Raw genomic sequence first — 25,108 nt, 5'->3', positions numbered from 1 at the left:
ATTTTCAAACCAGGCTATAAATCAGAAGATCTAAACAAGGGCAAAAATCTGATACCGTGGGTCTGGCTGGGATGAGGCCCAGGCAGCCGCACCACCTCCAGCCCTCTTGGTCAGGATGCTGTGCAGCCAGGGTTGAAACCACAGATTCCTGTGAGTGGGGAGAAGGGAGCAGGAGGTGCCCAGGCCCCCCTCCCTGAGACACCAGATGGTCCAGCTGCAATGAGAGGGCTGCCTGGCTCACCTCCTGCACCTTTTGCAGGAGCGCCACGATGTTGGTCCTCAGCTTCTGCAACTTCTCCTCTGTCTCTCGGAGCTTTCTCTCAGAAGTGCGCAGGCTCTCCTCAGAGGCCTTGGCCCGTGAGTCAGCACGGCTCTGGTAGGAATGGCACAGATTCTGGAGCCCCACTTCATACTGCTTGAAGTACTCTTTCTGTAGGGAAGAAACCCAGAGAGTGAGTGCATGGGCTTACAGGGGTCCCCAGGGCCCCTCTAGATAGGCACTAGTATCCCCAACTAGCTCAGCACAAGGATGTGTGAAGGGATATCCATATAAGGGACAAGTGGGCTCTTTAGTTCCAGAGTGGAAGACCCGATGCCCATCTCGTGGGGCTGCCATGAGGATGGAGATGAGATTACTCATGTGAAGCACTCAGCAAAATGCCTTGGCAGACAGCAAGCCGTCAGGAAATGTGAGGCAAGATTCTTCCACTCCAATTAGGACAAAAAAGATGAGTCTCCCTCCCAGCTCAATCACATCTAACTTCACCACAGCCCTTTCAGCAGTCCATTCCAAGTTACATCCCACAATGTCAGAACCAAAAATCCTGTTCCAGAAACATTTATCAAGCACCCACCAATAGCAGATACCTCAGATTTGTATAATATATAAGCAGGATCAGAGCTTTTACTATCTTTCCTGAGTACCTGAAACTTCCAAAGTGTGGGGAAATGATGTTAACTAGCAGTTTCTCTAGACATGAGGCTTTTCAAACTTTTAAAAGGTAGCAGAAAACTTGCTTCAAAAGCAATGTTACATGGAATCTCATTAAAAAATTTGAGCAGGAGCTCTTTACGTTTATTTTTAAAATTCAAATCTATAACATAATTTACTCATAAGTCACCAATGAGAACGATAAAACCATTTTGATGAAAATGAGTGGTCCTGACTGACCATTGCGGTAATATCAACTCCTGCATTTACATGCTTCTATGTACGAGCTATATGGCATTTAGCAGTTCCTTACTGCTGTTTTTAAAAACTATTTTGCTACAAGTACTTACCTTACAATTTTAGAATATTATCCTATTAAACCAAAATGGCAAGAGAAATTTCAAGTTCTGTGTAGAAAATAATTACCTTGGCAGCACAAATTAAGTGTTCAAGCAGGCTCCAAAGTATTAAAACTTTAATTGTATGATGTTTTGAGCCCATGATCTGTGTTCGTTTATCTCTTTAACTTTCTATCACAGATTTGCATGGTTATATTATTTTAAACATATATATTCATATATTCATATATATTCATATTCATATATATTCATATATATGAATCTAACATTTGCAAGACCTTCTGATGGTTTTATGGAACTCCTAGTCCAGCATGAAGGGAAAAAGGATGATCTTTTACAGACAGACAAGAACATAATGACCATTAGACTGTTTTGTCCGTGACATTAAAAAAAATCAGTTTGCCTTATTTTACACATTCTGGTCAGCAGACTATAAAGTTGATGCCTTGGTGGTATACCTCCTTTTACAAGCATTGCTCAGATGCTTCTGGCTGTGTTTATGGTCTGAGCAGCAGAGATCCCACTGCACCCAGAGTTTGCTCTGAGTCTGGCAACAACCTTAAACCAAAAGCAACAAATCTGACTGACAGGATGCCAGGCCATCCTAGCCAGCCTATCAGCGTTTTTTTTTCCTGGAACTTTCAGATAGCACCTGCAGCCTCAACAAGGTCAAGAGTTGAGGTACGGAGCTTTCTGGGAAGCTGCCATGAGCTCTGCCATCCTCTAGCTTCCTTAGCTTGCACCTGCCTTCTCATCTCACAGGGAAGCAAGGCAGCACTGGGAGAAGGGCAAGACCCTTGTCGTAAAGAAGCACCTGGAGTCAAATCTGGGCTCTATTACAACAGACTCTACCTCTCTGAGCCTGTTTCTTCAACTCCTAACCTCACTGTCTAATGGAGGTTAAAATCCCCATCTCTTTCCTCAAGCACATACCTGCCACATGTGGGCCTGACATGTTGAACATACTAGCCCTGCAGTTTTGATTCTAGTTCTATTTTCTAGAAACTCCTCCCTGAAAACTTAAACTATTCCAACCATAAAGATATCTATCCCATTTGATGTAGACAACTCACAGATCCCATCTGCAGCCCTGGCCTTCCTGCCCCTCCAAGTTGAGAACTTGGACTGAGAGTCCCCAGTCTCCACCTGCCCAATGGACATCACCAGAACTGTAGGTGCCGGTGCTTCCAGCCCAACACAAATCACAATTCATCACCTCTCTTACCCTCACCCTCTGTTTTCTCTCCAGTTAATAGCTTTGTCATCATTTCCCACAGGCCTGAGACACAGGGAAGCATGTGGCCTCTGCCTCCTCCCCCATCACTTGCTTGCTGTCAACAACTTCTGACACAGACCTTTTACTGGCCAGTCCACTTTCACCACTCTTGTTCCTGTTCCCGTTCCCTCATCTCTGACCTTTCACGACTGGACCTGCCCCCTTGCCCTTGCATCTTCCATCCACCCAAACAATCTGCCACCAGAGGTATCCTCTTAGGACAGGGTCAGTAAACTAGAGCCCCAGGCCAAATCAGCTGCCTATTTTTATAAATAAAGCTTTATTGAAGCACAACCACAACCATTCCTTAAAAATAATCTGCAGCTTTCACGCTCTAATAGTGGAATAGTCGCCACAGAGACTCTAAAACCCACAAAGCTGAAAATATTTGCTAACTGGGCCTCTACAGAAAAATTTTTTGACTCCTCCCCTAGACCAGGTTCAGACTAACAACACCCCCAAGCTCCAAACTTTTGCTGGCCCTTCACTTCAAACAAGGTTTAAACTACTATAGCTAAGATCAGACATTCAAGACACACCATAACTTGGCTCTCAGGCTCTCTTCTTCCCTAAATGCTCACCACATGCCTGCTGCCTTGACTTGGGAACTTTCATTCCTCTGACACCTCACTCACAAAAGTTCCCCTGCCTCAAACCTTGCCCATCACTTACACAGGCACTTGCAGAAATCCACATCTTCTTCAGGCTGCTGCTCTCTCCTTCCCCAAGGCTGCCACAGGCCAACTACCTGCTTCCACAGCACTAACTGCTCTCATTGGTCTCTTGTCCAGCTACCTGGTAAAAATTCAGTCTCTACTAAATCTTTAGTCCCCTGCAGGCAGCACTCTCTTTTGTTGCTCATTAAAAGGTCCAGCAGAGGGCCTGTGACACAACAGCATACCACCACCCAGTGCTTGCTTCTACCTCCCTCTAAGAGTCAACTTTTAGGCACTCTGAACCTAAGTTCTTCACTATTGCTTGGGACAAGTTTACTCCATCTGCCAGGATAGAGGAAGAAGGACATATTCATTGTAAAATGTGAAACTAGGCTTCTATCCATGAGGATTCAGCCCCAGCATCTTATGGTAGGGTGTGGTCGGCTTCTGCACACCACAATCATATCCAGCTAAGCTGCTTCTTTTTCTACAGTAAGTCTCCTATTCCTTTTAGCAAAAAAAAAAAAAAAAAAGGGGGGTGGGGTACTGGCTGGGGGGTGGGAACACAGCTGAGAGCTTGTAATCACAAGCACAAAGGGGCAGGGGCATGTGCAGTTAAAAAAAAAAAAAAAACACCCCAAAGATTAGGCCAGACTCACCAGAGGAAATGATATTAGCTCATCTGAATTCATAACACTCAGCTCCTTCTTGGAGATGGGGAAACTTGGAGGCAGGAAGTACCGTAAACAATTCCTAAAAAAAGAAGGTGGGGACAGGAATTCAGAACAGCAAGAACAAGGTGGAGAGCCACTGCTAGCCCGAGTGGGAAGACACACGCACCGGAGGATCTGAACGAGCAGGTCAATGGTCTCGTGGTTGGTGCTGGGGGCGGTGGTGTCAGGCTCTATGCGGATACAGTCAGAAGTGGAGGGCTCTGCCATGGCTACAGCCTGCTGGGCCACCACCACCTCCTCTTCCTCCTCCTCTTCCTCCTCCTCCCCACCCTCCTGCTGAGTGTCAGGGCTCTGGTACTCCGGAGAAGGAGGTTTCATCAGCCGCACATCCTCACTGCCTTTCTCCACCCTAGGAGGCACACAGCATTTATTATGTGTGTCCCAGACTCCCAGAATGGGCTGTCTGCAGGGAAGCTAGGGACACACCCACCCCCCCACCTGGCCAATTTTGTCAGCCTCTGGAAAGGGGCATTACCAGCGGTCTCTCGGAGTGGTGTCTGTGGGCACGTAGTCAAACTTCACCTTCCACCGCACCACATGCTTGCCCACCTCCACAGCTGTGACACGGCCCGTGTACCACTCCCTGTTCACACGCACCTCCACGTGCAACCCTTTATCTGAGACAATGAGGATGGAGTGAGTGTCAGAAAACTATAGACTCCCCCACTCAGCCAGGGTCACCTTGACAGAGGCAGCCCCAGGATTTGCAGGGACAAGAATCCCCTAGATGCTTGCCCTGCACTTTTCCAGGAACATGCAGCCCAGCCACCCTAGTCTCCTTCCCCATCTACCATGAAGGTACCAAAAAGCAGCAGGATGAGTGACTGCTAGAGGTGCAAGCCAAGAAATTTGTGCTAAAAATACACATAAGGGTGTGTTCTCTTCAGACTTCTTCTTGGGATCAGACTTGGAATGATTGCTGCACAAAAGCTCAGAGCCAGGAAAGCCTCCAAGAGTCTTTAAGATAGGCTGTTGCTGGCCGAGGGGTCCGAATACCCCCTTCCCCCACAGGCTGCCAGGAACCTCCCCAAACTCACCTTTCTGAGCCCTCTTAAGGTCAGCTGGATCCTCTTCCCCAGCACTGTCCGAGAGCTGCAAGGAGAACAGTCTGTTAGAGGCATCCCCAATGCCCCTGAAGAGCAGATTTTTGCATGATTGGCCACCCAGGGTCATCAGCTATCACTTCATACTGCATTATATGGCTGTTTAAATCTCCATGCCTCACCAAGAGCTGTTCTCTAAATCATCTACCTTGTATAAACAAGATAACACACAAAGGACAGAAAATCACAGACACACGGAAGCAAAGGGTTTCAAGCCTTCCTCATCTGTATGTGATCTCCAGCCTGTGATTAGAGCCAGAAGCCAGTCTCACTCAGCAGCCTACCTGACACCATGTTTCTAAATCATCTGCATAACTAAGAGTCCTACAGAGATGAACTGGGTTTCTGGAAGGCTGAGGTCACAAAACAGAAACAGAGTTGGTGCAGACTGCAACCCTGGGGAAGGAGGCTCTAACCTCACCTGGGACCACCTACCTCATTCAAGTCCTTCTTTTCCTCCTTCACAGCAAACTTGCCCCGCTTAGACCTCTCTTTCCTCCTCTCAGCCTCTTCCTCAGCTTCCTCCTCGTCAGAAACCCCAAGAGTCCGCTTCCGACTAGGAGTGGTCTACAGCAACAGGAGAGGGAATGTGAGGGGCCCTGTCAGCCCTTGAGGTGCAGGAAGATTTCATCTGGCCTAAAGCTGTTCTACTTGTATGCTTCTCAGTCCCCCCAGGGCTGAACCTTCCCTGACATTACTCAGTACACAGCAACCTCCTAGTCCCTGTGCCCACGAGGACCTTTGCTCAAAGCTGTCGTAGGGGGAGCCTCTCAGTTCACTTCTCTCTTAGCCTGCCCGGCCAGCCAGGTGTGATGTCCCTGAAACATACTGACCATCTGCTGCAGCCCACCAATGCTGCCACCAGGCTGCCAACCTATGCCCACAGCATAGAAGCTGATGGAAGTGACTCAAATTTATGGCAGACCAATATTCAAAGGGAGCAGTGAAGAACTCCCTTCAATTATTTAGACTCCTCCTGAAGGGCAACAGAAAGCTCCCCCAGTACAGCTTTGACACAGCCTGATTCCACTCCTACACCACTGAAGGTAGGTTCAGGTTGGAAAAGCATCTCACTGGGGAGAGTTTACTGGGTGGCTCTGGCTTCTTGACCACTGGAGTCTTGATTGCTCTGGGAGCAGGGACCTCCCGAGGGCTCTTGGAGTTGGGCAGCAGAGATGGTGATAGTGGCTGCACCATGGGGGTGGGCCGGGATGCAGTCTTGACCGGCGTGTTAGCAGGCTTCCGGGGTGCCTCCGGTGGTTGGAGAAGCCTGGATGTACTGGCCTCCTCCCGGGCTGCCAGGACAGGAGGCTTTGGGGTGGTGTTGATGACAGCAGCCTTTCGGGGCTGGCTGGCTGGCCTGGGAGCTTGCAAAGAAGGGGGCCTGCTTGGGGCATTCTTGATGACAGCAGGTAAAGGAGGTGATCGAGGTCGCTGAGGTCTACGTGCAGGTTCCTAAAAAAGATCCAGAGAAAGTGAGAACACTGATCCTAGTACAAGACACCTAAGGAAAAGCTCCTCCCCTGTGCCTGGGCTTTACCTCAGTGGAAGGTCTGGTGGTCACTTCCAAAGGCAATTTCTTCAGGTCAGCTTGGGAACGGATAGGTGTGGTTTTCTGCACAGGAAACATGGTGATGAGGTTGTTTGCGTATCTTGGTACATTCAAACAAAACTCTTTTTGGATCCCTACTATGTGTCTGGGACAGTGGGAAAACAAAAAAGAAAACCTAGGCCTATTATAAAACTCCCTACTATGATAAGACTCCCATTCTCACTGGGGAGACAAAAAATAAAGTAACTAAACCATCAGCAAACTACAGGATTCTATGTCTGATTAACCTAGCATTGGAGAGACTGGGAAAAAGTGTCAATGGACTAAATTCCTATAAAAGAAGCCAGAAAAAGTAGGAAAAGCTTGACGGACAAGGCCAGAAGGGACAAGTGAGATTCAGCAGACAGGAAGGCACGCATAAGACATCCAGGTTAGTGTGACCATCTCCACAGACAGGGAAGCCAGAAAAAAAAAAAAAAAAAAAAAAACTTTTATAATAAATACAATAAAGGATTAATACCTCAAATATATCTCAAAAACCTGACAAATCAATTAATAAAAAAATAAACAAATCTGAAAAACCAGAAAAGTAAAAAAATTATCCAATTTAGAAATATGAAAGAAATTCTAAGATGCATAGCTTTGTCTGTCAAATGTGCAAAAAATACCCTAAAATAAATGTTCTGCTTGTAAAAAAACAGAAATTAACACATCTTCTGGAAGATAATTTGGAAGCAGTTATAAAAAGCCATAAAATTTTATAAACCCTTTTATTATTTGAAATTTCCTAGAAAATTATCCCAAGAAAATTGTGTGCTAAAAAAAGTTTGTGTGTGTGTGTGACATTATATATATATATATCATGACCTCCATATTTTTATTAATATATATATATATTCATGACTATGTAGGCAATCATAAAAAATTAGAAGAATATGTTAGTGGTGGTTACCTCTATGGTAGGATATTTATTTTCTGACCACTTGGGAACATATAAATAAGACAGTTTGCTTTTTTAAAATGATCATCATGAAAAAAGAAATAAGGAAAAAAAAAAAAGCCAGGTGCCTGCGTGGCTCAGTAGGTTAAGTGTCTGACTTTGGCTCAGATCATGATCTCACGGTTCATGGATTCAAGCCCTGAAACGGGGTCTGTGTTGATAGCTCAGAGCCTGGAGCCTGCTTCAGATTCTCTCTCTCTCTCTCTCTCTCTCTCTCTCTCTCTCTCTCTCTCTCTCTCTCTGCTCCTCCCCCACTTGTGCGTGCTCCCTCACTCTCTCAAAAATAAACACTTAAAAAAATTTTTTAAACACTCATGGTGTACTCAAGAACCAGTGAGTCACTGAGGGTTCCTGTCCCATCCCAGACAGATCCCTAATACAGGCTGGCTCTGCCCATTGCCCATGACCCATGTACCTGCAGGGCCTCTAGCTTCTCCTGCTGCTGGCGAATTTTCTCTGTCAGCTGCTTCTGCTTCTCTTCTTGTGTCTTCAGGTCCTTTCTGAATGTCCCCAGGGGAACCTTCTGCTTCTGTTCAGAAGCCTCACATCTGTTGAGAAAAGGTGCTAGGACGGTTGTAGCAAAATAGGGCTCTAGGGGTCCCTGGGTGGCTCAGTCGGTTAAGCATCCAACTCTTGATTTCAGTTCAGGTCATGATCTCACGGTTCATGAGTTCAAGCCCTGCGTCGGGCACTGTAAGTGCAGAGCCTGCTTGGGATTCTCTCTCCTCCTCCCTCTCTGCTCCTCCCTGTCTCCTGCTTTCTCTCTCTCTCTCAAAATAAATAAATCTAAAAAACAGGGTTCTAAGTAGGACATGGTCCTTCTTCCTCAGTCAACCCATTCTCTTACCATAGTATAACAACCTCAGGGTTCTCAAATGTACAGAATTAATACTCACTGCAGGACAGACATGTATTCGTATTTCCAGGGCACTTATTATTTGCAGCAAGACAGAAATATGAGGATATCAGCAATGACTTCAAGATGTACAGCGAGTTATTTACCCAAAGAGTGGAGAGAATATAGTGGAAGAGATAGGAGATACCCACAATCTCCTTGTTAGAGCAAGTGCTCACCGGTCCTGCTCAGGATCAGGGTTCATGGAGCAAACCCAGGTATCAGGGTAATCTTTTTCCACAGAACTCAGCTGGAAGGGGAGGGTTCGCCACTTCAGACACAAATCTGTGACACAGAAAACACCCCAACAAACATCAGCTATACCCGACAACAATTGTAAGCAGGTTCCTCCCAAGCAGGCACAAGGCAAAGATGCCCCCCGACTTTCCATGCAAAGATCTTCACTCTGGCTTCAACTCTGCCTTCCTTGAAGAACAGTAATTCTTCTCAGGGACAGTAATTCCAGCAAGAATAGACACTTTACATCGTGGACTTTCAACACTCCCAGCCCCTCTCCCTCCAACAGGATCCTGGCTCAGTCACTACTCACACTGTTAACAATGTGGTACCAAACCAAATGAGGTCTGGCAGGTTAGACACCTTCTGCCTCATTCAGGAGGGACAGGTAGAACCTGGCACAGCCCCAAGGCTGAGCTCCCAGGGCCATCACCAAACAGACATCCCCAGTGGGACCAAAAGTCCATGAATGTTAGTCAAGTCAGGGGGCCAGCAAGGGTACAGTAAAAGAGGTTCATGGACTATATCACATGGGAGTCAGAAGGGGGTTCTGACCACTGGCTCACCACACTGGATTGTGGTTGGGATTTCCATAGCTCTCCGACGCTTGTAACGTAGCTCACTGGATGGGGGCTGGTTCCAGTTGGCAGAGAGGTAGCCAAACTCATCCCAGAACTTGATGATTCCCCTCTGGGCTAGAAAGCAAACACCCACATATCATATTAGGAGCTAGCCTCTCGCTCTTCCTAAATTCACACCCTTGGGTGCTAAGAGTATCCTAAGATTGGAAGTGAACAAAAAGGTAATTACCAATCGCAATGTCCTTCCAGTACTGTGCCAGATGCTCCCCCATCGCCCTCAACAGGTGCCGGTACTCCTTGGCATCAGCAAAGTCCTGCTTGTTGTGTGTAGGTTCCAGGACCAGGTAGGGCACATCAACAACCCCAACAACTCCACCGCATGCCCTGCAGGGAGAAAGAAGACATAGCTCTGTCACCCCATTGGCCAAAACCCTCCCTGCCATCTGCCTTGGGCTGAAAAGTCCTCCTTGGGGAATACTCACATGCCCCCTTCCAGCTGTGGGCCCACTTTCTCATACATCTTGATCAGGCGGCTACAGTTATAGATGAACATGCCATCCAGGTCCCGGTGTTCAATGTTGACCCCAAAAACAAAATTCAGTTCCTTAGGTTCTTTAAGTGCTCTGAGAAGACATGAGATAAATTCAAGCAGATCAACCCATTAACACACAAACACCATGGTGTTTAAGATATGTTAGCTTACGCTTGAAACTTGAGACATGTTAAGCAAAAAGTTTTGCATTTCCATTCAGTGTGTAACCTATTAGACTTGGTGAGGATACATGAAGCACAGTGACTCTAAACATCCCAAATTAAAAGCATATGACTTTGGCTTTTGGTAACAAAACAGGGATGGATTTAAGTATAAATGGGATACTGTGAAATGGCTACAAATCGCTGCAAAGATAGTTACATGGTGGACCAAACACAAGGTTATACCTATTCTACTAACGTGACAGTAATTAATCTTAAAAAGACAAAAATTCACCGGCACAATGAATGTGTATGTGAGAGAAGAGACTATCATGTGATACAGATCAACAAAATCATGGAGCTGGAAAGCAGATGAATGGAGCAGTGAAATGACTTAGAAGAAACCTGAAATTGATGCCTATGATAGGAAGGCCATGAAGCAGCAACCCAGGAATTCAAGGTCCAGAGCCCCAAGAAGCTCCAGACATAAGGTGGGACATGGAGATATCAAATGAGCCAGGACAAGTGCCCAATCCAGATGAAAAAGGTCCAAAACTCAATTTACAGCATCATTTCACATTTGTAACCACAGATAAAATATTAAGATATTAACAAATAATATAAATAAAAGGGAGTTTTGGGGCGCCTGGGTGGCGCAGTCAGTTGAGCGTCCGACTTCAGCCAGGTCACGATCTCGCGGTCCGTGAGTTCGAGCCCCGTGTCAGGCTCTGGGCTGATGGCTCGGAGCCTGGAGCCTGTTTCAGATTCTGTGTCTCCCTCTCTCTCTGCCCCTCCCCCGTTCATGCTCTGTCTCTCTCTGTCCCAAAAATAAATTTAAAAAGTTGAAAAAAAAATTAAAAAAAAAAAAGGGAGTTTTAAAATCCTATTTCTTAAATGATCTGTGCTTTACAATAAGCATTTTCTACATCCTTTAAATGAAAAGGGAAAAACAAAAAAGGACAAGAGAGGATAGAAGGAAAAAAAAGAAGAGAGGGAGTGAGGAAACAAAAAGAAAAGAAAGAAAGGAATAAAGGGAGGGAGGAAGGAAGGAAAGAAAGGGAGTTTCCAGGAAAGAAGGTCTGGTGTTCAATTCCAGGGATTGGCCCTGCCCTGGCTTTTCCTACCTCAGCCAAGAAACCTGCAGTGGGCATGTGACAAGCATTTGGGATCACAACATCAACAGTTTTCTCAAAGCAATCTTTGTGACAAAAATGGCACAGGAGGGGGAAGGATTCCCCAAGCTCTTTGTCAATAACGAGTACAAAAGTTACAGAATTTTAAAAAACCAAAAGCCAGCCCTAGCACTCACCGCTGCTTGGCCTCCTTGATCCGCTTCTTGACATCAGCTTCCCTGCGCAGGGTAATGGCTGTGTTCTGGACCTGCCGCAACATTACCTGGAAATGTACATTGGCGCAAGTGAGGGAGGAGGTGCTCTGGGCCACAGCAGGCAATATTATAACAAACATCTAAAACTTCTTTAAATCACAGGAATTCAAAACCACATTCAGAGACTTACTTCTTTCTACAGAAAGTGGTCTTGATGAGGACAAACTCAAAAGCTGTGTTTCACCTGACCAGGCTCACTCACGTGAAGGAGGAAACACCCCCAACTGAAATAATAGTCTACAGACATGTGTGTCAGACAGGGAAGGGTAGAAAACTGCTCAGACTATCACTACTGTGTGTGACCCAGGGCAAGCGACCATCTTCACTTCATTCTTCCTTTCTATAAACTGAGAATACTAACAGTATCCACTTTACATGGTTGTCAGGATGTTGAAATGATTAGCCAAGATTCTCACATACAGTGTATTCAACAGTGATTATGGAAACATCCCATTTTGCAGCTTTAGGGCAAGGAGTTCATGACTACACTAGAGCTGAGCCAGGCCAGCTCTGGGATCCTAATGCCAGAAATGCTAGACAACAGCTGCTCAGATCTAGGGCCTTACCCTAGAGTCCCGTGTGAGGTCTCCACCTAGGCGAACTTCTAATGTCCGAGCTTTGCTCTCCGCCTCCCGTGCCTTCTCCTCAGCTAAAACCCAGAAGAAATCATGAAAAGGAATTCAAAGGTTCAAAATTCTTAGTCATCCTTCCTGAATCCAACAGTGTAGCTCCCACTGGACAAGATGTGTATGCACTTTCAAGGAATAGGACAGCTGGGAAAGCAACCTCCCTGCCTGGAATGTAGAGTTGGTACAAAAAGGAACATCCTTTTGTTTGGAGGCCCTAAAGAAAACAGGCACTATTTATACTTGAGACGTGCTTTTTAAACTTTACAAATGAACGAGAATAGGTCAAAAACTGCCCAAGGCAACCAGTTACAGCCTCAGCAGGAGCAGGAAGTTATCAAAGTACTCAGCCAATCACTCTCCATCAAGCAGCCCCGAAGCCCTGTCAGCATGAGAGACCTTGAGATTTTTGCCCTGGAGTCAGGATAATCAGTTTCACAAGTATTTGGGCCAGAAGACAGTAAGATTCTTCACTCTAGGCAAGCTGAAGAGTTGTCAGTTTTAGGTAAGTCCCTATAAATGGCTGATAAAGAGAAAGTAAAGTCTGGGGAGAAAAACTGCTGAGAGGATTGGCATGCAGGGGGAGGGGTACAAGAGGAACCAGACCAGTGGTTTAGGAGAACAACTTGCTCCTGGGTGCTGGACGGAGCTTTTTTGGATCCTGCTGTGGCCACAAGTATTCCCCAGACAACCCCAACCTGACTACTCCTGTCCAGGGGGTGGGGGACATTACCAATCCGTGCCACATGTTCAGCTTTCTTCACCTCCTGCTCTGCACGAGTCTTGAAACGGCTTGATGTGTACTTGTACATCCTGAACAGGGGAAAAAGCAACCTGAAGACACAAGCAGCAGTGGGGTAGGACAGCAACCCGAGCAACTCAGGAAACACTCTGCCTTCCTGCCTCCTCCCAGGCTACAGTGATAATGAGTCAAAAACAAACATTTCAGCAAAAAAGACTAAATTCCTTATTCCACTGGCCCCTTCCTCCACCTTTGATTAGCAACCCCACTACTCACCAGGTGTGTCATTAATCTCACAGCAGAAATAAATCTCAGCAATCAGCCAGGGCCTTTGCTCTCCTGTGTAGTGTCTAAAGGCCCCTTGGCCCTGAAGCTGAGAGGCTCAGATAGTTCACGGTGCCAGGCAGGGCACCCTCCATATCAGAGAAGGCACTCATGCTCAACGAGCTTCACCAGCCAACCTCCATAGCTTATCAGCCATCTGTGTCCCTCCCTCAGGACTCAAAAGTTTCTATGTGGTAAATCACAAGCAGCTTAAAGGCCCAAGTGCAATCAACACTGTCAGAGCCTCTTATCATCATTCCTAGCATCATTCCAACAATGCTCCAGAGAATCACAGCCGAGGCCCCATTCTCAGCTCAAGGGAAACAGCAGACCAGGGTGGGCAGGCCCCTACCTGGGCTTATACAGGCAGCAGGAGAGTCTCTTGGTCTGCACCTTGTGCCCATGAATGAAGATCCGCATCCGGGGATCAATATAGAGCACGGCAGCATAGGCGCGGAATGAGCGCCGCTCTGGCTTCCTAGAGGTGGCAGGAACAAAGGAGTGCTATCACCTACCCCACAATCAGCTTGACCACAGGTAAGGTAGGACAAACTCTCTGCAGGCCCTTCACCTTTCCACCTCACACCTTGGCTTCTCTCACCACCCTGAAGGGCTGCTCCCTCACTGTGGGCACCACACCCCTCACGTCTCCAGCACAGGCACTCCACAGACACTTGACCCGGCCCTACCACTGGTCCCACTACAGACACAGCAAATCCTCTCCCCTCTCTAGACTCTGGTTTCTTCTGTCAAATCAAGGAACTGGAACCAGAGATAATTAACCTTTTCTTTTGGCTTAGCTGAAGAGCTGCTGTCTTAGTCATCCCTCTGCTTGGGGCAAGAAGACATGGGCATGCTCAGCTTCATCAACTCCAATACTGGGAAATTCAGGGAACAAGCTCTCCCCCACTCCCTGAAGTCACCTCCAGAGCTTTCCCTCCCTGAGAAAATGGAACACCAGTTCCAAGCCTTCCCTCCCTTCCCAGCCACACTCACGTGCCCTCTGGGGAAGTCTCTGCCATCTGGATATCTCTTGGATTTGAGATTATGTCTAGCTCTGGCTCTCCATTATCCATGAGTTTGAGATTGAAAATGATCACCAGTGTTCCTGGGAAACAAATCCTTTCATTCTCCAGGTGCCCCCTACCCATCCCCAAACTCCTCATGGCTCTGGAGCTACTGGATTCTAGGGGCTGCAGGCTCAAAGCCTACTTACCACTGTCCCCAGGAATCTTCATGAACTGAGACATAACCTCCTCTTCATTGCGGAAGGGAGAATACTTATATATGAGTTCTGTCTCAATGGCAAACTTCTCCACGTTGTCTGTGACAGGTTCCCGGGTGCGAGCATTCCAGGTGGGCAATGGAACTATCACCTTTGGAGTAAACATGGGCAGATACTTTGAGGGAGGACCCAGAACAGCCTTCCCCCAAAATGTGTATCCATCTCATCCCTCTCCACAGTGGCTCCACAATGCCCCAGTGGTGAGGTCCAAGCTTTGCAGCTTGGCACCAGAGGCTCTGTGGCTTCTGCCCCTTCCCAAGACTCAGCGTCACAGCACTAGATCCTCTGGGATGTGCTGATTTATGCTGTTGGGGGGTCTCTGCATAAGCGGTGCCCTGCTTGGGATGCCCCTGGCCATCCTCTTAATCTGCTAATAATTCTACTCTACTACCAAAAAAATATTTGTTATTATCTAGTAAATCCAAAGATACAAATAAACCTACAACTCAGCAATTCCATCCCCAGGTTATATCCTAGCAGAAACTTCCGTACTTACGTACCAGCAAACATGTAAGGGTAACACAAATATCCAATACAGAATAGATAAATTACACTGTTGTATATTTATACAACGGAATACTGTGTAGTGACGACAATGAACAAACAGCTACTAACATCAACATGGATGGATCTCAAAAACAGTGTTAGGTGAAAAAGGCAAAGTGGAAAAAAAACCTATGGTAGGAGCCCACTTCTATAAAAGTCATAAACACACAAAACTAAACTGTTACTCAAGAATGCATACACACAATACAGGTGACAAAACTATAAAGAGAAACAAGGCAATCATCACAAAACCTACCTGAAGGCAGCTCCTTCAGAGGTGCAATAAGGAATACAACTGGTGAGGGGCACACTGGGAACTCCTAGTATCAGTCTATCATGGCAGCTATCATGTTCACTTTATACTTATTCTCCCAACTGTACCCATATTTTAATATACTCTTTCATATTATGGAATTTAATCTTATGTTTATGTTTTTAAAAATCCTACCCTTATCAACTATACCTCAATAAAACTAAGAGGAAAAAAATCCTCTTTCTTCTAAAACTGTATCCTCAAGTGCCACTCCCACAGGCTTAGATGTACTCCTCCCCCAGCCAGCTGCCCATGAGAGCCTAGGGATGGCTGACTGCTTGATTCCCTCTGTAGAGCAAACCAGTCCAGATACCTCAAAGGTTCAAATCACATGCCCCCCTCCACCTAAGGAAAAAGGGACACTGCATTTTAACAAGTGCCAGGGTGATAACACTGTTGAGGGTTGGAAGAGATTTTACTGGTTTCTAAGAAGCTTAATGTCTGATGGTATTCATCCCTAGAGCTGGTTTGGACACATTCCTAACCAGCCAAAAATGATCTTATTTTGAAATCTTGGCTGAGTTTGCACTAGAGTACAATCCAAAATAGTGACCTTCTAGCACCAAGTAAGGAAAAAATTTCAACCTAGCTTTTTCACCAGGGGAACCGAGTTCCATTTGTGTTCTGTGAATCTGTACCTCACACTGCAACTCCCATTTTTCACAGCAGCCCCGGGTGATAAGAGCTTTTTTTGTTTGTTTTTTGTTTTTTTGACAATAATATTACTTTAAACTGCATGTACTTCCACTGGCACCCATCCCTGCCATTGGGACACTTCTTTAGTTTCAATGTCACCACTCTGCTGGTTTTCCTCCTACCCACTCCTGTCTTTTTTGCCACTTTCTCCTCTTCCTACACTTTAAATGTTAGCATCCCTGAGATCCCAAGTCCTCTTCTCACTCTGCATGCTCCTTTAGGTGAGCTCATCTGCTACCAAGGTTTCCAGAGCCTAGGCCTCCCCTCAAGCTCTGGACCCAGACCCGACTGGGTGTCCAGGAGAAAACTTAAGTTCTTCAGCAAAGACTAGCAGAAGAGGATGTCACTCTCTTCTATTCTTCACCAGCTCCAGACAGCCCACTATGCCCCAGCTGCCACATCAGAACCTGCATCGTGACCCTCCTTCCCCTTTCTGCTAATCAAACATCAGGTTTGTGGGCCCCGCATGCTAAAGAGGTGACAATTCTTCCTACATCTCTCGCCTCCCTACTGCAGCCCTGCAGGCTACACATAGCCAGGGCATCTCAACTAGTTTACTCCAACACCTCTATCTTTCCAATCTAATCACCACACAACAACCAAACTGACCTTTTTATAAAAGATACTGATACTGCTACACCTTTGCTTAAAATCCCTTTGAAGCTTGCCGTTTTAAGTCCTGCACACTCACCAAGGCCCTGAGGTCAAGCCTGACTGACCCTCCCTGATCTCCAGAGGCCACCACCTTTCTTCAGGTGGCACCTCTGCCAAGTCCCTTCCCACAAGGGAAGGTGATGGCCTTGAACAGATGATTTCCATGGACTTCACCACCCATCTCCTACCACCCACAGTCCATCAGGAAACATTCCTGAAAATCGCAGCATGGGCAAAAGTTCTCCCGCCCTACCTTCTCCCAAGAGACTGTTCTTTCCAGCCACAGCACCTCTCTCACTCCATGTATGATGGGTGAACTGACGCAGTGCACCAAAAAGGCAAATACATCCACTGGCTTGCCAAGGAAAGGCAGTGGAAAAAGACAACCTTTCATTCCCAACATGAACTAGTTTGCTATGATTTAGGCTCATCTAAACAGGGCCAGCACAAATTTACCCACAGCTAACCACCAGAGATTAATCAGATTGAAAACCTGACCAAATTCACCTATTTATGCAACAGCCATGGATTTCTCTCTGAAAACCCTCTTAACCCCCTCTCTAAAGCTCTAGTCACCACTTCTCACACATGAAAGGAGGTAAGAGTCCAGTCTGAGGCTGGGAAGACTGAGGCTATCCCTGATCCCCACCATGAGGAAGCACAGACCTCACCAGACCAGCTCTGCAGATATGTGAACCACCAGGCCACAAAGAAAATCAATGGAGCATGTATTTAGCTTACATAGTTAATTACCAACACGTTTTAAAATCAGAATATTCTAGATTCATTAGAACTTCCTTCCAATATAGCAATGATGACCTGGGGCTATTTGTCATCTGCCATTTAGTGAAGAACTTACAACGATTTCCATACACTCACCACCTGCTTCACTACCTACCCAGGCCCTATAGGGATCTGACTTGTACCTTCTGATACAGACGATTTAAGCAACATATTTCTTCAAAAGGAAAATACATTCATAGCACATTCCACAAAATCACCATCATATAGGAAAGACTATGCTGCTCCAATTATTAGTTCCTATTATTATTACAGCCTGTGGTCTCCACCCATAGTTATGAAGCCAAAACACTCCCCTTGATAAAACAACTCCATATTGACACCCTGCCAGAATGAATTCAGGCTGCAGCTCTAAAGAAGGTACAAATCCTTGGTTCCTGCCATTTGATGACCCCATTCTCAGAAACAGGACAACTGTTCTCTGAAGCTTTGAGATTTTACCTTCTCTTAAACTAAAAGGTTTGCCTGATGCTTCAACCAATTCATCCAACCAGCTAATCCAATAACAGGGGTGTGGCTGTAATCCTGCAACCTCAATGAGTCCAGCATCGATGGCAAATGACCTACAGAAAGACCCTGGTCAGATGTGGGAAATGTCTATTTGTGTGCTTGTTTTTAATGTTTATTTATTTTTGGAGAGAGAAAGAGAGGCAGAGAGAGACAGAGAATCCCAAGCAGGCTTCATGCTGTCAGTGCAGAGCCCGACGCGGGGCTCAAACTCATGAATTGTGAGATCACGACCTGAGACAAAATCAAGAGTTGGATGCTTAGCTGACTGGGCCATCCAGGTGCCCCAGATCTGGAAAATGTTAAATGGCAACTCGAACCACAAGGATAGGACCTACCTCATCAATGCCTTCCTCCTCATGAAAGGTCCTGGACAAGAAGAGGCAAGTCATGGTATCCTCCTTCTTGGTGAAGAGTATAAAATCCTTCCCAATGCGCATTGAGCCCCTGAAAGGGAAGCAAAAATGGATTATTCTCCCAGGGATTCAAAAACTCATCTGAAAAAGAAGCAAATTCACTCTCTGGACGTGACTAAAACTGCCTTTAGGAGGCTCCTCTCAAGACCTCCCTCCATCCTAGGACCCTGAGCTGAGGCCCACGGCCCTCATTCCTCTGTTCTTCCATCAACTTTCATCACTCCTCACAACTTGCCTGACCCCACTTACCCACCATACAGGGCTCCTTCACCACCCTTATAGGGCACATTCACCAGCGATCGTCAGCCCCAAGTTAGTGTCACCCCCAACCTGCTGCCACAATAGTAACAAGTAATCCTGCTGCCCATGCACCAGGTTCATCTCAGCTACACAAGGGCTGCTGTACTCTTTGAATGTGTCACCATCAAGTTTCCCTCCAGGAACTGACACCTTCAACATGCTGACCACATCCAGTTCCCATCAGGTATTTCTCATTCACTCATCAAATGGCAGAACCATCAAGGGCATAGCCCACGATCTATGCTCATAAGTTCTCAAAAAAAAAACAAAACAAAAAACAACAAAAAAAACCCAACGGTATGACCCCAAAGCTCAGCTAAACCTGACCCCCCCAACCATACACAATATAATTCTTAATCACAGTTTTTAAAGCCTATAATTGGTTCATATCTTAGAACTATAACCATCTTCTGTCTCAAAATTGTTTTGCCACCTCAAGCTCATTATGACATAGGTGGTCCCTGCTTCTGTATGCAACTGGTTCTGGGAAATGTGCCTCGAGGCTGGGTTCCACAAGGCAAAAGTCTGAATGGAATCAACTGCTTCCTTCCTCTGGCCACATTCAATCATCTGAGGAACAGGCAAGGACAAGCCTTTCTGGGCAACATGGAACAGGGCAGAAGTTCTAACAGTTCACTGCCCAATGAACAATGGGACTGTTTAGCTCCCTTCTTCTGAGTAGCTTCTGGGGCTTTATGGCTATTATCTCATTAGTCTCCATAATACCCCAGGGAGAGGATGGCAATGGGAAGCCTCAATACTCTCTTCTATGTACAAATACAAACCAGGCTAGCATGCCAAACACACAAATGAATGCCATGTCCCATTTCCCCCAAATGCTCAGGAAAACACCCAGGACACTATCCAGAGACACCCTGGGGGCTGCCAAGTTCTGTTTTTCATCCTCTAGTTCCTAAGACATTGGCAATGTTCCTTCCCCTGACAATTTCACAGCCCTCCTCCTTCTTCTCTGAAGCTTATGGGTGGCAAAATGAGGCACATTACCTTGCCTTCTGTCAAAGCTTACTCTTGCCCTAATTTGGCAAAAACTCTCACTTTGTGCCTCTTTCTTCCCTCTTTGAACCTGATCTTGGAGGCTGAAGAGCAACAACCCTAAAAATACCACGTCTGCTGGCTTCCTTGCTTCTCAGCCCTATTCTCAGCACAAATCACTCCCTCCGAAACACTTTTTCAACTTCTGAATTGGTATCAAAATAAATACACTCTCAACACTAGATGGCTCCAACCTCAATGGGTCCTTTACAAATATCATTGTACTAAATTATGCTAATAACACTCTCAACTTCCTGGTCTTCTAATTCTAAGCACAGTCAGAGTCACATTTTGTTTGCTCCTTAAGCTTGCTTTGTAAGAGAGAATGTCAAAGAGTAGAACCCCATTTCCTAGATTAGGAAATAGATTTCAGAGACATGAAACAGCTTGCCTAAGGTCACAAAATTACTAAAACCAGTTAGGAGGAGGTTAGCCTATAATCCAGAAGGGAAGTCAGGGCTTCTTCTATCACACTGACTCTAGGAGACTACAGTCATTGGGGACTTAGAGCACCGGTGCTGGAATCACCTGGGGAACCCACGGAACCCACAGACCCAGTGAATCAGGCCAGGAATCTGCCATGGAAAGATCAAAAGAGAAATAAAATAAGAATCCAGAAACTAGGGGTGCCTGGGTGGCTCAGCTGGTTACACATCCAACTCTTGGTTTCGGCTCAGGTCATGATCTCACAGTTGTGAGTTCTGGCCCCACATCGGGCTCTGTGCTGACAGCACAGAGCATGCTTGGGATTTTCTCTCTCTGCCCCTCCCCTGCTTGCTTTCTCTCTCTCTCCCTCTCAAAATAAATAAATAAACTTAAAAAAGAAAAAAATCCAGAAACTAGACTAGGGCTCTCACAGCAATGAGAGCATTTAATCCTTAACTTATTCAGTATGTATTATAATCCCAATTTACAAAGGAAGAAACTGAGGGTCAAAGAAGTAATTAAGTGGCTGAGGTGAGATTTGAACTTTAGTTTGTGTGACTGAAGGGAGATGGAGAACAGCTCCAGCTCTGCAGTCAGAAGGACCTGGTTCTTATCTCAGCTATACGCTCGGGCCAATATTTTTGTAACTCTGGGGAAATCACTTCATCCCCATAAACCTCAATTTCCTCAGTAGAAAATGAAAATAATAGTCCCTACACCACAAAGGGGTATAATGAGAATTAAACAAAATCATCCAAGTAAAGTTTTTAGCATGGTGCCTGGCACATGATAAGTGCCTGTTATTTCCATTTGGTTTCTCCCCTGAAAGACAAATCAAAAAGTCCAGGTACCATGTCCCTCATGTCTTTGTAAGCATTCTCTTCCCCTGCCACACACCCAAAGCACACTGCATGTGAGGGACTACTGATACCGTTAACTAACCAAAGCACCATCCTCTCTCAAACAAAACAACACGTTTCCACAGCAAGACTGGAAACGTGACTCAGAATTCCATTTGTACAAACTCTAAATCTTATTCCATCCAAAGGTATGTACAGCTGGAAGTGAGCACTTCAGAAATAGAAACCTTTCTCTTGGGGCTTCACTGAAAATCAGAACAACACATTCCAAACACCAAACAAGTGGGAACCAAGGGCTGAGAAAGAAGTCCCAAGAGATTTGAAGACATTAGGTAGGTCCCTGCTACAGAGTCCAGCAGGACATGAGTGGAGACCCTGTCTTCTGGGAGGGAGGGTTCAGATCTTTTACTCACCCTGGATCCCCATATGGCAGGCGCTCAGGGAACAGTGCTGTGACATGAAACAACCCTTTACCATCTCAGATATCCTAACCCCAAAAACAACCACCTCAACCACAGGGTAAAAATAAGAATTTTCCTCAGGAGGAGAGATGTGGTTCCAGAGCACACTGCCAAGAGAAAACTACAACTCCACTCACCCCAATTGGTTTAAGATGTTCATACTTTTCAATCTGTAAGGAAAACTACAGATTTAGAACAACAGTTACTAAGTCCCCAAACTACCACTTCTTTTTGACTTTTCTTCTGTTCCAGAGTTACAGTGATGAAGGGATAAGGAGCAGGAAAATTTTCATTGGACAGAAGCAAGAGAGCACTGCTTGATTTTGTGCGGAGTCCTATGACAGGTTTCTGGTATACTTACGATTTTAACCCATTCCCATACTGCCCAATCTGGGTGGACTCAGGCGTTCGCTTGGCTGACTTCCCAAACTGGATCACACTGGCAGCATCACCTGAAGTGGCAGGCACAAAAGAAAGTGAAGCATTTGCATTTCTTTCCCAGGATCCTCAAAAATCAAAGGTCTGAACCTTGTTAAATCCAAGCAGGGCTCTGTGTATGGAGGCAATCTCAGACTGGCCTGTCAGCACCACCATCACTATGACCTTATTCTGTTACCAGAACATGGTATGAAGGCTGAGGGAGACCTCTGTAGTTCTAGCTCTAGGATGTTGTGCAAGCTGATAAGTACACTGTCAAGAGACAGGTAATCTGACTGACTTCAGGTTGCCACTCAGATCCTATCTCCCATGCTAGGACAAGACCTGGCAAATCCATTAGTGGAATTAAGCCTATGATCCTGCAACAGACCTCTCTCTCCAGATGGATCTTCTAATCACAATAGTGAGGTAACAAAAACAACACGATAAGTTTTTTGTAAAAAGAGTTACGTCCTCCCCCAAAGAAGCAATCATCTCATCACTTACTTGGATCCATTCCTGCTCCATCATCCAAAAAGCAAAGCATAAATCCTCCTCGAAGGTCCTCTCGCCTTTCTGTAAAAGAAGCAGTTGCCATTACTGGGTAGTTACCTATCAGAGGGTGGCAACACGGGTAAAATCAGAATGTATACCAATGTGACGTTTGATCCAAAAAGGTTAGAATGCCAAATCTAGCTCCTCCTTCTAACAGCCTTAGCTAGTATGAAGTAAATGTCAGAGCCCTTGAGGGTGGGCCTTACTATCAAAGGTTCTCCAATGCTTTCTAGTTCATGACAAAGCTTGAGAGAATCTTTGAGGGCAGGAAATACCTGGTCCACTAGACTAACCACACCAAGGACCACTAAATATCATGTATTTCACACAAACCTCAATCATCCTTCTGCCTCTTTCCACCTGGATTACTTCTACCTCTGCCCTCTGCCATGGACCCCAAGCCACTAAAGCATTCCAACTACTACACACTCTACCTTATCAATACTCCTCAAATTCAACAGAGCATCTCCTTTGTGGGTTAAGTTTGGGGTAGCCATCAGACAAAGCAATCAAGCCAGACACGCCACGGGCACAGTGGTGACAGCTACTATCCAGACAAACTGCTATGTCTATGTGTGACTAGTCCCAGGCTAACTTTAGTTTCTGGGCTATGTGTATTCATTGCCACATCTTCTGCTTGGCACGGGTCCTTGAAATGGCTCCCTAACCTAGGAATGAGATGGCACAAGGTGTAGTGAGAACTTCCTGGTTCCCAGCTGGACTTGCTCAACTGGAAGGAGGAGCAGTCTTTTGACAAAAGAAGTCCTTTGACAGTGCAGCCATGGCAAGGCTTCCTGGTCAACAGGAAAGGAACAAAACAAACTGACTGCCATTTCAGTAGGTGGAAGAACCTCTTCTTTCGGTAGCTGTCTTCTGCAGCAGCAGGTGGTTACTCAAAGTAGTCTGGGTCTAAGCATCTCACAAACACTAAAGAAAAGATTCTCAAATAGGGAAGGGGACCATACTGGAGTTTCCAAGGTGCCTTTGACCAATGATGAGTACTGTGTTGGCAAAGGAGGAAGAGCACGGGCTTTGGAATCAGGAGAGCACTTCTATTAAAAGAAAGGTCTATGGAAGGTACTACGGAGACAAACCCAAGACTGCTTTGGAGACTACTTCCTGAGAACTTTTTTGTCTCCCCTAAGCTGAGGTTCACCAACTTCATACACTATCCAAGCTGAGGAATCTCAGTTTAAAACACTCTTTGTCCTCTCCTAAGGCTAAAGATTCAAGGGAGTCATGATCACCTTCATTAAATGAACTAGTTAGTGTAATTTAAAACGCTATTTCAAAAGTACTATAAAGCACAGAGATTTTCAAGTATCACTAAGTGTTCAGGAATTTAGCTCTACTAAAACGTTAATAACAAGTGCTTCTTGAAAGTTCAAGAACAAGGATCTTCCTGGAAGTACTACTAGTAGATAAGAAAATTTCTCCTTATGGCAGTGCCTCTTATCAAAGTATGGAGAATCCAAATGAGATCTAGTAAGCAGGAGCAAGTGCAAGAAAAGTGCAAAAAGACTTCAAAATTTCCTTCTGGAGGAAGCAAGGTATCACATGGAGACTCAATCTGGGTCAGATACAGAACATGGTAAAAGTGTTCTAAATCTAACCAAGAGCCATTTGCTGTACACTTCAGCCATAAAATGTACATGAAGACTGTGCTTCGGGATTCAGAAATTGGTTCAAGCCAAGTGCATTTCAAAAGTCTTCAAAGATTACTGGCATTTCTGGAACACTAAATAGGAAGTTACTCTAGGCCCTTGTGTTTGTTAGAATAGGATTTGCAGTCTGTTTTAACACAAAATCACCACTTAACAGGGGGTCTGAGATACCTTTCTTGTTCAAAGACTTCATTTCAAAGATTTTTCATATGGTTTACAAGGGTTAAGAGATCCACCAATAGAGGATCCTCCTGGCCACACAGTGATCAACAGCCTGTATGCAGCTAGTAATAACCAAGTCCATGATCAAGTGCAACACTGCCTCAGGGCCAAGAGAGACTAGCTGACACAGCAGTCACTTCTCCAACTTTGTAAATATGCAATGTGGTATCTTTACCTGGCTACAATGCTTATCCTAATCACTCATTTATTCAATGAGCATTTACTGAGCACTTCCTCTGTGCCTGGCTCTGTGATAAAAACAACAGTAAACAATACAGATATGATCACTGCCTTCACAGAGCTTAGAGTCCAAAAGCTGCTACTCTCTGTAGAAGGTTAGGTAATCAGGAGGGTTTAAGCAGGAGACCAAGAAGAGTAACAGCAAGAGCAAAATGTAGTCTGCGTTAAGAATCAGCTGAAGACCTTGTTAAAAATACAGATTCTGGGCTCTACCCTGGAAAGTCTGTGTGAATCTGAGGTGGTACCTAAGAATTTTTATTTCTTTTTTTTTTTAATTTTTAAAAATGTTTTTATTTATTTTTGAGACAGAGAGAGACAGAGCATGAGCAGGGGAGGGGCAGAGAGAGAGGGAGACACAGAATCCAAAGCAGGCTCCAGGCTGTCAGCACAGAGCCCAACTCGGGGCTCGAACTCAGGAACCGCGAGATCATGACCTGAGTAGAAGTCAGACGCTCAACTGACTGAGCCACCCAGGCGCCCCAGAATTTTTATTTCTAACAAGCTCCACAGGTGACGCTGTCCATCAACAGACCACTCTTTGAGAAGCACTGAACTAGAGAATAAAGAACCCATTGCATCCCTGCTTAAAACAATCT

General features: G+C 45.6%; 1 protein-coding gene across 6 annotated transcripts in view; it reads right to left on the bottom strand.

Annotated features, from left to right (window-relative positions):
- Nucleotides 1-25,108, bottom strand: part of MORC2 (MORC family CW-type zinc finger 2) — a 39,992-nt gene that overhangs the window by 1,288 nt on the left and 13,596 nt on the right. Inside the window, exons 4-26 of one of the 6 annotated variants that reach the window (XM_006938594.5) lie at nucleotides 22,339-22,407; nucleotides 21,776-21,866; nucleotides 18,237-18,345; nucleotides 14,313-14,472; nucleotides 14,093-14,204; nucleotides 13,449-13,574; nucleotides 12,764-12,843; nucleotides 11,971-12,053; nucleotides 11,327-11,412; nucleotides 9,807-9,947; nucleotides 9,554-9,708; nucleotides 9,310-9,438; nucleotides 8,686-8,791; nucleotides 8,027-8,159; nucleotides 6,600-6,674; nucleotides 6,134-6,514; nucleotides 5,495-5,626; nucleotides 4,994-5,048; nucleotides 4,432-4,573; nucleotides 4,063-4,305; nucleotides 3,882-3,975; nucleotides 242-430; nucleotides 56-148 (exon numbers count right to left, since the gene is read on the bottom strand). In XM_006938594.5, the coding sequence (XP_006938656.3) occupies nucleotides 56-148; nucleotides 242-430; nucleotides 3,882-3,975; nucleotides 4,063-4,305; nucleotides 4,432-4,573; nucleotides 4,994-5,048; nucleotides 5,495-5,626; nucleotides 6,134-6,514; nucleotides 6,600-6,674; nucleotides 8,027-8,159; nucleotides 8,686-8,791; nucleotides 9,310-9,438; nucleotides 9,554-9,708; nucleotides 9,807-9,947; nucleotides 11,327-11,412; nucleotides 11,971-12,053; nucleotides 12,764-12,843; nucleotides 13,449-13,574; nucleotides 14,093-14,204; nucleotides 14,313-14,472; nucleotides 18,237-18,345; nucleotides 21,776-21,866; nucleotides 22,339-22,407 (2,984 nt within the window). The remainder of the gene's footprint in view (nucleotides 1-55; nucleotides 149-241; nucleotides 431-3,881; nucleotides 3,976-4,062; nucleotides 4,306-4,431; nucleotides 4,574-4,993; nucleotides 5,049-5,494; nucleotides 5,627-6,133; nucleotides 6,515-6,599; nucleotides 6,675-8,026; nucleotides 8,160-8,685; nucleotides 8,792-9,309; nucleotides 9,439-9,553; nucleotides 9,709-9,806; nucleotides 9,948-11,326; nucleotides 11,413-11,970; nucleotides 12,054-12,763; nucleotides 12,844-13,448; nucleotides 13,575-14,092; nucleotides 14,205-14,312; nucleotides 14,473-18,236; nucleotides 18,346-21,775; nucleotides 21,867-22,338; nucleotides 22,408-25,108) is intronic. The other 5 variants (XM_006938595.5, XM_045042147.1, XM_003994803.6 and 2 more) reach the window with 5 other exon arrangements.

The sequence above is a fragment of the Felis catus genome, chromosome D3, assembly GCF_018350175.1.
Source record: "Felis catus isolate Fca126 chromosome D3, F.catus_Fca126_mat1.0, whole genome shotgun sequence".
NCBI lineage: Eukaryota > Metazoa > Chordata > Mammalia > Carnivora > Felidae > Felis > Felis catus.
The sequence above is the reverse complement of the archived record's forward strand: the minus strand, read 5'-3'. Positions and strand labels throughout refer to the sequence as shown.